The sequence below is a fragment of the Maniola hyperantus genome, chromosome Z (genome assembly GCF_902806685.2).
Source record: "Maniola hyperantus chromosome Z, iAphHyp1.2, whole genome shotgun sequence".
Lineage (NCBI taxonomy): Eukaryota > Metazoa > Arthropoda > Insecta > Lepidoptera > Nymphalidae > Maniola > Maniola hyperantus.
In genome coordinates this window covers 8,663,939-8,676,584 of record NC_048564.1, presented here as the reverse complement: position 1 = coordinate 8,676,584, position 12,646 = coordinate 8,663,939, and the positions used below count along the sequence as shown (strand labels likewise).

The following is a 12,646-nucleotide window of genomic DNA, read 5'->3' as shown; positions in this document are numbered from 1 at the left end:
ATGACAATTTCAAAAATGTAGAACTTTCATGTAACCTTCCATCCCCCATTTCACCCCCTTTGGGATGGATTTTCATAAAATAGCTTATGTATTTAATAGTAATGACTTAAATTCTGATTTTCATATCTCTAAATTCAATAACATAGGACTTTCATTTAACCCACTTAGGGGTGGAATTTCGAAAAATTTCCTTTCCTTTCTTGTGGATACCTACTCTTTACAAAGAACACACCCTCCAAATTTGATGTCTCTAGAACCGACGGTTTAGGCTGTGCGTTGATATAAGATTTCAATCGGGACTCCGAATTTTATATGTATGTACAGATGAAGATGATTTTCTCTTAAATTTTGCTTTCAATGAGAAGTGCGTGATGGCTCTAAGCCTCTCTTATTCCGACTCTTACGCTTAGATTAAGGAATTTATATGAGACCTAGACGAGACACGTTGTCAGCTTCCGTGAGCCGGCAACAGGTTGTTATGATGTTGACGATGACATCTAAATAAATTCTGTAGCTTAGGTATAAGTATTCTGAATTCTAATAGTAGGTAGTAGGTAGGAATCTTAAATTAGTACCTAGGTATACTATACTTTGATACTGATAGCAATATCAAAGTAGATATGCTAAGACACCTAGCAGCAAGACAGCTGCTAAAGTCAATCGCCGCCCCCGATTCTCACGCAAACCCTCCATCTGCTTAGAGTTCGGACCCTTCTTAGACTTCATTACACAACAATAAAACTTGGCCTTATTATTTTTCCACCCTAGCGCTGATTTCTTATAACGGGACTCATTCGTTGAGAGGACATCGCGCGTGCTACATCACGATTCTATTTTTTTTTCTTAGTATAGATATTTTAAGTTTTAGTGTAAACCAGAAAAATGTCGTAGTTAGTTTGTAGTTTTTAATTATATTAAAGTTTTCACTTAATTCAACAACTAAAAAACAAATTAAATTTAATCGGAAATGCAAGCTTTTATCGATGGTATTCCAAAAGATAAAATTGGAAACTTAAATATGTCAGGTATGTTTTTGTTTTTTAATTGTTTTCTTTTGTTTTCGGCAATATATATCGAACATTTACTGTATACTTCAGTGCAATGGCTTCGAACATGTAATTTCAGTTAAATACGTTCTCAACCGACTTCCAAAAATGAGGAGATTCTCAATCCGGCGCGTAGCTATGTTTTTTTTATGAATCACACCGACTTTTTCGAGATGTCTGGACCAATTTCCATTTTTTTATTCTAGACTAGAGGATGCCCGCGACTTCGTACGCGTGGATTTAGATTTTTTTAAATCTCGTAGGAACTCTGGTTTTCCGGGATAAAAAGTATGCCTATGTCCTTCCCCGGTATGCAAGCTATCTCTGTACCATATTTTGACAAAATCGGTTGAACGGATGAGCCATGAAGCGCTAGCAGACAGACAGACAGACAGACAGACGGACAGACACACTTTCGCATTTATAATATTAGTATGGATCTAGAGATTTGAAACTCAAAACTGGGTGACGCACAATGCAATATTAACTCATTTTCTTGTCTTTCTGCTAGATATTTTATTTATGTGTATGTTTGTTCGTTACAAATTTCGCAGTCAATTTTAAACTATCTTACCGATGAGCTAGATCCGGAAAAATCAGTTATTTCAAAGATTAGCGGAAACAAATAGACTGACAGACATACATCTAGGAGCATAATAAAACTCAGAAATTATACACGTACCTATTGCATTTAAAAAGAAAATACCTATCCCCGTTATCTATAGGCAAATTGAAAATGGATATGGGTCGTTATCACGTTTCTTTAGATTACTTTTCCAGGGCACTCATGTGTCTCAACTCACGTTGATAAAATACACTATGAATATGGAAATATGTACGTACTAGCAGATGCTCGCGGCTTCGTCCGCGTGGACTAATGTTTTTAAAGTCCCGAGGGAACTCTTTGATTTCCCGGGATAAAAAGTTGTTCACGATTTGTTGAAATTTAGTACCTACACAGTTAGCTTACATCCCGGGGAAGGACATAGGCTAATTTTATCCCGGAAAATCAAAGAGTTCCCCCGGGTTTTTTAAAGGCTCACCCGTTTAACCAATTTATATGAAACTAGATGATGCCCACGACTTCGTTCGCTTGGATTTATGTTTTTAAAAATGCCGTAGCCTCTGTCCTTCCCCGGGATGCAAGCTATCTCTGTACCAAATTTCATCAAAATCTGTTAAACGGATGAGCCGTGAAAAATCTAGCAGACAGACAGACGGACGGACAGACAGACACACTTTCGCATTTATAATATTAGTATGGATTTGGTACAAAGGTAGCTTGTGTTCTGGAAATTGACATATGCAACTTTTTATCCCGGAAAAGCTGAGTCCCCGCGGGATTTTTTAAACACCTAAATCCACGCAGATGAAGTCGCGGGCATCAACTAGTATAGGTACGTATATGTACTCATGTTATGTGTAATGGGAGACACAAAATGAAACTTACCTACTATGCACGTATTAGATACTTAGGAACCTATACATGCCACAGTTACAATAAAATAATTAACAGAACCTACCTAGGAAATAGCCCTCATTAGCTTTTAGCAGTTAATAAATACTTTATATGATATATTTTTAGAAGGTGGCTGGTACCTACCTATCTTTTAAAAGTATTTCGATTTTGCGTCAGTTAAATATAAATACGCAGGTGACCTGAAATTTAATGATCTTCATGCTTCTCTCTACATAGTATAAAAATATTAAGTCGCTTCTCGCTGTCTGTATGTATGTATGCGTAGATCTTTTAAACTACGCAACGGATTTTAATGCGGTTTTCACCAATTGATAGAGTGATTCAAGAGAAAGGTTTATAGGTATAGTTTGATATTAGTTTGTGTTAATTTGTTGAAATATGACGATATTTGAACAAAATGTCGGAAGAAATCAAGCTTCCATCGAAAATTAACAAATATTATAAGAAAAAAGTAGGTTAAACTCAAAACTGATAGGTAGGTATGGATTATTAAGCACTCCTCACTGACACCACATTAGTAGCTATAGCTACATTGCACCCATGCGAAGCCGGGGCGGGTCGCTAGTAAGTTATAAGCTGTGATAGCCTAGAAGTTGGACGACCGCCTTCCAATCGGAGGTCGGGAGTTCGTTCCGGGCACGCACCTCTAACTTCTCGGAGTTATGTGCGTTTTAATTATTTAAATATCACTTGTTTTAACGGTGAAGGAAAACATCGTGAGGAAACCTGCAAGCCTGAGAGTTCTCCATAATGTTCTCAAAGGTGTGTGAAGGCTACCAATCCGCATATGGCCAGCGTGGTAGAATCCAAAGCCAAAGCCCATCTCACTCTGAGAGGAGACCCGTGCTCTGTAGTGAGCCGGTGATGGGTTGGTCATGAATCATGATGATGCTTAAGTTAACTCCATAGTCTGTCTTAATCTGCAGTCTGCATGATAAACTACACTTTGACACATGGGTATTAAGTATTCATGCATGTGCTATTCACATGCCATGTGTATTCTAAAGTCGCACCCACGCCTACCAATTGCGTTTTGCGCCTTGTTCGTCGAAATTTGCCTATAGGTACCTACCTACCTACTTAGTGCCAAAACATTAATTACTGTAGACATGTACTAACTACTAACGTAGACAAAAGATTGACAAATTTTGCTTTGGTTAGACAAAGCAGGTTTAAGGATCTAAATCAATTAATTTTGAACGGAAACCTCTGCAACCCTTTATTGTAACAAGCCTAAAATGGGCGTGTTTATATCAACTTCTTGAACAGCTTTCTGTGCGCTCTCTCAAAACGTGTAATGTGTTACTAACTACCTACAGCTCGAGCGTTCTCCTACATTTATAAATTTATAAATAATAAATATCTTCCTATTCGCATGTCCTGATACAAGGTATCCTTAAGGATGTTAATACTACAACACAAGAGTTCCTATAGTTATACCATGCGGTAAGTGAGTTCTCGGACTACAGGTGCACCTACATTAGGCAAACGACAGACATCGCGGCGCACCTCATCGGTGGACCTGTAGATTATTATCTGCGCGAGTGGGTGTTGTAGTATGGCATGCGCGTGCGCCGGAATATTTCGCAAATAAGCAAGCATGTGGCAAACTGGCAGGTAAAGTGTGGAGAGGGCGGCGCGGGCGGCACTCCGCCTGACCTGTCAGACGTCAGTAGGTACTCTCTTCAGTCGGCCGCAATGCGTATTTTGCGCTGAACGTGTTCAGTGTGCACATAAAACCATCGATGTTCCGTGTGTGAATGTTCAATGCTTACATGCAAGGCGCGGGGGCGGCGGGACCGGTCGACGGTCGCACGCCCGACCCGCCGACCTTACGTACCGTTCACTGTACGCAACACAGTTCTTGTGGTTCTAAGTGCATCTCCCAATCAAGAATGCACGAGACAACTGTGGTGCTAAAATATCGGAACTTTTTGTAAGTTAGGATACCTACGTACTTGGCTACTGTGTGAATTGCCGGATGATGTAAGACATGTACGTTTTTTTGCAAACTAAAATAACTTTCTTCGAAGGAGGTAAGTTATTATTAAGTAGGTAGTTATCGAAGTATCTGAAGTAACTTATCTTTCAAGTCACGAGAATAAGAATATTGGACCTAGAAATGCGAAATAAGGGTGAGGTCACAATTGAAGGTATCCAAACTTAGGCGATACTTAACGTTTTAAGTGGTGCCAATTTCTAGGCATTTAAAGCCTCTACCTATTCACCTATGTTTAGGATTAAAGATATTATAATAATTTACACACGTAATCCTTATGTAGAGCTAGGAAAACTTCTTAGGATGACTAAAACTAGGTATTTGAAGGATTTTACTAGGATAAGTAGGTACGTACCTATCTATTTTACAAAAGATATTTTTTATAGTGGAATTCCCTTTTAGTGGGAGTGTTTCATACACAATCTAATGTTTTTGTTTATATTTTTATTGCTGATATTGGTATGTGTATATATATAGTGGTTCAAGCTGTATGTTGATACATGTACCTAGTAGTAATGATTGCTTGATCATTTATTTCATCCATGTCGTCTAATCAAAATCGTTACAGCCGTTCCAAAGATTAAGCCGCCAAATAAGAAAAAATGGTGCTGAAAACATTAAAAAACTACAACTGAAAAATCGAACCCATAAAATGCAGATTCATAGCTTTATAATATAAAAAATAGTATAAAAAAATAACTTACCAGCTTATAAGTAGGTAGGTATAGTCGATTTATCGAATTAATCAATATTACTTAATGGGCTTTCGTAAAAATATTTTTTTACTAGCTGATGCCCGCGACTTCGTACGCGTGGAATTAGGATTATAAAATTCCTGTGGGAACTCTTAAATTTTCCAGGATAAAAAGTAGCCTTCCCTTCCTTCCTTCCTTCCCCGGTTTGCAAGCTACCTCTATACCAAATTTCGTCAAAATCGGTTGAACGGTTGAGCCGTGAAACGCTAGCAGACAGACAGACAGACAGACACACTTTCGCATTTATAATATTAGTATGGATCGAAGTTTCCTGACAAAGTTACGCAAAAGCAACCGGCTGAGATTTCAGTTGTTCAAAATATGGTGGATAAGTACTAGGTAGTCCATATACTTAGTTAGTAATATTGTAACTTTTTATGATTTGAAAAGAGCAACTGCGGAGATTCTTGTCGGTTCTTCTCGGTAGAAATTTCATTCCAAACCGGTGGTAAAGTCACAAAAATAGTAGAGACGCTAGTTGTCCTACCTAGGTACATAATATAAATAAATTCTGATTTTGCTATACGATCTTCACTCATCTGATAACCGAATGAATTTGGTACAAATCAAGAGCAGGAATCATAAGGAACAAAAAAATTAGTTTGCATTTAATTCAAACTCCGTCAAGACTCAAGAGTCAGGCTTGCCGCGATTTAAACTTTTGAATTCGAGAAACTTGACACTCATCTGATAATCCAATGAATTCTATAACTACCAATCAAGAGCAGGAAGCATAAGAAACAAGGAAATGTAAAGTTACCTAAAGAACTTCGGTCAAGACTCATACTATCAGAGATGCTGCACGGTATTCTTAAAAAAAAACAATTTTTTATTTTATTTGTCCAATCTTGTACCTGCTCCCGCACTATAAAATTCAGAAAAAAGGATTTGTTTACCACAGCATACCTCTATAAATGTATAACGGTAGGTAGGTACATAGATAGTTTCATCAAAATATCTTAACTTAGAAACTTCGCCTTCACCTTGGTAAGTATATTACTTTAAGTATAAAAAAAATACAACCAACCTACTTTGGAGGGACGTTCTACGCCTTTCAAGAAGTTTGAACCAGTATTCAAATCTATTTCGCAAACTTTGGGGGACCGCTTTTGTACTACAGCGGAAACGTCCCATTGGTTCACAAATAATTTCGTTTTACCAATGGGCTTCCAAGGATAAGGGTCGCGCCCATTACGCTCAAGGAGCAGGCAACAGATGCGCTAAAGGTGCAATGAAGGTATATCGTTTTGAAGGCTTTGTCATCTCGCGGGGTAGATAAAGGAAAAAATATATCACCTGCTTTAGAAAATTCCTTCCTTGTTTTTTCAACCTAATACATAGTCTTCTTGATGTAAAAATAGAGTAGGTACCTAGTACCTACGAGTATAATGGAATGGAGTAATTAATGGTGTTAAACGTTATTCTAACTAAACAAAGAATATCCATACAAAACATTACCTATAATATTATGTGTTATACCTTAACTCTATGTGTTATGCCGTTGAGATAAATAGGCAGGTGCATTAAAAAACTGGCCAAGTGCGTCTTAAAACTCGCTTAAGGCAGTGTTTCACAGCCTTTCAATTTGATAAAAACTCTGTTAGTCATTATAAGTTCCTAACCGATAGTTCTGTTCCAAAAACTTTTTAATAAACCGTACCAGTTGGTAGTCAGTATCACATAGATTTTGACATCTAGCGAGGGCCCTAATACAAGGATTTTAAATGTAAGTACAAGCGGGTACCTAATTGTAACATGCAGGTAGCATTCGCGAACTATCAGGTGCACATAGGCTGCATGGGCATACGATAGAGTATAGACCATCGCACTTTGTCGGTGGACCTGTAGTTTATCTGCGCGAGTGGGTGTTTATGCACGTGTGTCGGAATATTTTGCAAATAAACAAGCATGAGACAGAGTGGCACGTAAAGTGAACATGGAGAATAAGGCCCGAGAGGCGCAGCGACCCGCCTATCTTGTCATAGCTACGTGATCCACATAGTTACCAATATTATAAATGAGAAAGTGTGTCTGTCTGTCTGTTTGCCACTTTTCACGGCCCACCTGTTTGAGTGATTTATACAAAATTTGGTACAGAGATAGCTCACATCCCCGGGGAATAAGATATCTAGGCTACTTTTTGTCACGGAAAACTTAAGAACCATACGGGATTATTAAAAATCTCAATCAGAATCCAGGAGACGAATACACCTTGAGTACTTTTTCTTCCAGAAAATCAAAGAGTTCCCACGGGATTTTTTAAAGCCGAAACTTACGCGGATAAAGTTGCGGGCATAATCATTTCTACGCGGCTTCGTACCGCAACGCTAAGGGATGATTTATGCTAGACAGTGCCGGGCCCGAGCCGTGCCACGTTCGTGGCACGTCCAACGCACAGACGATGCACGGATTGCAATTTTGTATGAAGAAACGTAACACGGACGAGGTTCGGAAGACTCTTTACATGGCACGGTCTGATGTAACTTCATACATTTTCCGATCTGTGTGACTCGGATGTGGCACGGCTTGGGCACGGCACAGTCTAGCATTGGCGTCATGGCTTTGCCGGTAGGGTGGTAACTAGCCACGGCCAAAATTATCATTAAAAATCTCAAAATTAAAAACCTCTTTATGTTTCACAACTTTCATTGTTTACAGGTTGGCACGCATCACTGGGACCGGCAGAGCTCGGAGAAGGAAGCAGCGGCTTTACGTCTAGCATGGCGGAAACCGCCTCTTTACCACAAAGTACAGAATATATTTGTAAACGAAGACGATTATCACGTTTGCTTGATAAGCTGACTGTGCAAATACGTAACAATAATCACTATCCACAACCACATTGGCTTATGCTAGATACTCCTTGTTTCGAGACAAAGACGTCTGACGACGCACCTCTCGATTTGTCTTTAAAATCGGAGACACCAAAAGCTGCTCAAGAAATATCTCGCTACACATGTGATACCTGCGGCCAGACTTTCGCTCTTCACGATCGCCTGGCCAAACATGTTGCTTCTCGGCACAGGGACAGGGCAGTGGACGTCGTGCGCGCTTACGAGTGCGAGATATGTCGCCGACGATTCGCTCGCTCCGACATGTTGACGCGGCACGCTCGCTTGCACAGTGGTGTTAAGCCGTACTCTTGCTCTGCTTGCGGACAAGTGTTTTCCCGCTCCGACCATCTGGCGACTCATCAACGGACACACACAGGTGAGAAGCCGTATCGGTGCCCGGCGTGTCCCTATGCCGCGTGTCGCCGTGACATGATCACCAGGCACATGAGAACCCACACGCGGCGACCGACTCCCACAGAGATTTGAGACTCCGATATCATTGAGAACGAGGTGCGCTTCAAGACTTTGGTTAAAAATAATTATTTTGTGTCATTCTCACTATAGATTTTATAACTGTGTTATTCGTGTTTAAACTTTAAATACTTAGGTAGTAAGACATACTCCTAAGTACTTTGTTCCTTAGAATAGATAACTGTTTGCTGTTTGTATATTTTTAAGTCGTGTTTTTACTCAATTCATTAATGATTAAGTATTACTTAATTGTACCTACTTAATTAAATTATTTATAGTTTACTAGGTAGATATAGATATTATTAGTCAAATAAGAACGCATGGATGGACCAAGCACCTAACGATATAATATTATCATCATCTGCGAAACAGGTAGGTATAGGTCATAGGACCTACCACTCATGACTCTCTAATCGCGAAAACTCAGGATGAAGCCTACAAACTTGAAATTTGAAAGATTCTAGACCGTAAATAAACATCAGCTATGGAAGGGTTTGAGGAATCCACCCCTAAGGGGATTGGAACTTGGAAGGTTATTATGAAGTCCTATGTTTTTGAAGTAAGAGTCACGAAAATCAGCATTTAGGTTTTTAATTTTTTCTAAGTAATAAAAACGTGTACTTACTTATGATATTTTAGAAAATTACTTATTAGGGTGGTAAAATAAGGGATGAATGTTCGTTAATTATTGTTATTAGTAGGTATTAACTTGAAATTTGGAAGATACCTAGGTTATTTCTAGGGCGTAGGTAGCAGCTAAGAAAGGATTTTAGAAAAATCCACGGCTGAGAGAGTAAAATAGTTGGTTTGGAAGACTGTATGAACCTTTTGTTTGCTTTTTGTTTTCATTGAATTACATATTTACCTACTCCCAAGGTTGCGGTAGTTTGTAATATTATCATTTAACAATATGTATAATTGTATAATAAGCTTAAAGCTAAAATATAAGACCTTTATATATGCGTTGCTCGTTCACGAATCCGTTTATTTAAACTGGCATTTATGCATTATAGCATAAATTTTATGATCTCACGGGCCATTTTGACAAAAGTACGATTTTAGTCCTTATTATAAAGGTGAATCTTACTTTTGTTTTAGTCGACACATAGAGCTAATATGGTGCGTGAGTTCTCATGTTGTACGGACTATATATATTTTGTGTCGTAGGAACTAGGAAGACAACACCTGGGTTGATACCTGTAGGTCCACGACACCTAGGTTGATACCTAGGTTGATAGGTTGATAGGTAGTAAGCACTACCTACTGGATGGGTGAGACATATCAGATTGCCTTTTTATACAATATAAGCGCGATTGTTTTTGCTTACTGCGAATTTGTTTAAGTATTTATCGAAAAATAATTTATTTGTTTGTATAGTACGCGACAGGTCGAGATGGCAATCGGGGTATGAGGTGGGGAGACGCCCCGCGCAACCACACGGCATCCGCTCTATCCCGCTCCGTGTTAGAGCGGGGCTACGCGGGTGTGCGGGGCGTCCCCAGCCCGACTGCCATCCGACCTGTCCGGTACTAGGTATACGCAATGCGATGTGTCTTAACTCTAAGTTTTTGATATCGATAAATTGTTTCGCACTATTGTTAATCATGTGTTGATTTTTTGTTTTAAACTCTTTAGTGCACAGAAAAATAGAATGTAGATACCTACTAGATAGATACCTACATAGGCGAATTTAATACCTAAGTAGTGCTAGATATTCTCTTCTAATTAATGGAGACAGGGTGATAAAAACAGTGCGTTTAAACAGAATAATTTAAAAAAATCATGTTTTTTTTTAAATTCTAGCCCCATAAACTACCGCTATACACAAAAATCACTTCATTTTATTACTACAGTCCAAGACCCTATCATAGTTTCCGGAGTTAAATTACCTACTGCTGCTATCTTCGTCACTCGATATTTTTATTTCAAATTAAAAAATAAATTAATTTCAATAAGTAACACCATAATACAAAGTTTCGGAAATAGTTTTGGAGGTAGTTTTCAATAATCTATTAGGCTATGGTAAGTGAGAGGGACACTATCATACGTCGAAGCGAGACAACAGTAGCAGCTTGAATCAATAATCTTTGAGGCTATGGTGAGTGAGAGGGACGCCATCTTACGGCGAAGCGAGACAGCAGTAGCAACTTGAATCAATAATGTTTGAGGCTATGGTGAGTGAGAAGGACGCCATCATACGGCGAAGCGAGACAGCAGTAGCAGCTTGAACTAAAAACTTCTTGTAAGGAACAGAATTTGCTTCGAGTGCGGGGTGTTCTAAATTCAAATTACTTACATTACATCAGTAATGTATTTCAGTAAGAAGAACTTCAGTACAACATTACAACCCAGCTACGAGTAAGTAATAGGAATGTTATGACGTACTTTACCCTTAGCTAACAGTAGGTCTGTAATAAAGCATTCTAGAGCGAGTGGTGTGAAATAGTAGAGTATTAACCAAGGGGATAAAGCAGTGTCTCCTGTCGCGGGTGACGATTTAAATCGCGAGCGTAACGAAGGACTCGAAGTTTACTCCCGAGCGTAGCGAGGGTGGTAAAAACTTAAAATCACGAGCGAAGCGAGCGATTTAAGACGAGTCCTGAGTGTAGCGAGGGATTTAATTCACCCAAGACTAAGACAGCTTTATCACCGAGGAAAATACTCTACTTTTCGTACCATTTGTGAAAAAATTAATACAATAATAATATGAGATAAGCATTTTTTAAACGTATTTTTAGAACATTAACTTATTTATAAAAATAAATTAAAATAAACTTAACGTTTATGTATTTGAAGAAAATAAAAACGCGGCAAATTCCTAGACTAATATTTTTATGTCGGAAAAGCAAAGGCATCAAGCTCATACGTCCTCGTCGGTTTTCGTAATTTTATTTAATAATCATAACTGCATTATAAATGCGTATTCCTTTTTCAGAAAGATGTATGATGCTTTATATACAAACTCAATGGTGTAAACACAGATGTACCTAGTTCAGTATAAATTTCGGTAAGTATTCCAAATTTAAATCACATTTTCCCCCTAGAGGATGAATGAAATTCAGTATAATTTCCTTTCCCTGTTTTTAACAGATTAAAAATGACTATTGTTATGTTCGCTTTTTGTGGCATAGAATGTCACTTTTTTGAGCAAGTGGTACGAAAATGTTATTATTCCATGGTAGGATTTTCATTTTTGTGTTATTAATTAAGTTAATTTTACCCGTGTTCACCGAGATCGGCCAATGTACCTACTTAAACTACTATTATTTGGTAAGTATTGGTAAACAGACAGTATACTTAGTTACAGAAATTACTTTTCTACGAATAGGTAGTTAAACCTCTTATTAAATTATCAATAAGGGATGATTTATGCCAAAAATGGCGGGCACAAGCCATGTCACGTACGAGGCGCGGATTCAAAACATCACGAAAACATCATCATTTTGTATGTAGTAGTTTATGCTTCACCGTGCCGTGTCCGTGTTTCGAACGTGCACGTTTATATTACAGTCGGTGTAATATGAACTTGAGGCACGTACGGGGCTCGGAAAGTCGGACACGGCTCGTGCCCGGCACGGTAAAGCATAAATCATCCTTAATTATTCGGTTTTTTATCGTATGAGAAAATAGTGCCAACGAATGATTGTCGTTACTAATAAATTAGAAATATTTTTTTGGCTGGAGTGACCCTTTCAGAAACCTAGGAGGGCTCAATCAATGAGATATTAAAGTGGATGAATAATAACATGTTGTTTTAATTTACATTAATATGTAGGCGCCTAGGCGGTGCTAGTAATACTAGGTACATAGTTGCTAAGTAAATTGTGTATAGGTAGGTACTTATATGCATACCTAATCTTAAAAATACTTAATATATCATTATAATCATCATCTCAATTCTCAACCCATCGCCTGCCCATTGGGTAGGTGATAAGCACGGACCTCCTCCTAAACTTTTAGAAGTGCTTTTGAATCGTCAAGTAGATACATAGTTTAATACAATTTACCACTGGTTCGGAATGAAGTTCCTACTGAGAAGAACTTTCAAGTGTTCAATTTAC

General features: G+C 38.4%; 1 protein-coding gene across 3 annotated transcripts; it reads left to right on the top strand.

Annotated features, from left to right (window-relative positions):
- Positions 1–4,215: 4,215 nt before the first annotated feature.
- Positions 4,216–12,314, top strand: klu (klumpfuss). 3 transcript variants are annotated; one of them, XM_069508796.1, is made up of 2 exons: positions 4,216–4,462; positions 7,939–12,314. In XM_069508796.1, the coding sequence occupies exon 2, from the start codon at positions 8,001–8,003 to the stop codon at positions 8,598–8,600; it is 600 nt and encodes a 199-aa protein (XP_069364897.1). In that variant the 5' UTR covers positions 4,216–4,462; positions 7,939–8,000; the 3' UTR covers positions 8,601–12,314. The 3 variants fall into 3 exon arrangements, with proteins under 3 accessions (XP_069364897.1, XP_069364896.1, XP_034839607.1); XM_069508795.1 differs by having other exon boundaries at positions 4,216–4,521; XM_034983716.2 differs by having other exon boundaries at positions 4,216–4,562.
- The last annotated feature ends 332 nt before the right edge of the window (positions 12,315–12,646 follow it).

Bases quoted from the DNA above. Each gene is read 5' to 3' on its own strand.
- klu (XM_034983716.2), top strand. From the start codon at position 4,520: ATGTACGTTTTTTTGCAAACTAAAATAACTTTCTTCGAAGGAG. The intron at 4,563-7,938 runs GTAAGTTATTAT...CATTGTTTACAG, and splicing joins AATAACTTTCTTCGAAGGAG to GTTGGCACGCATCACTGGGA.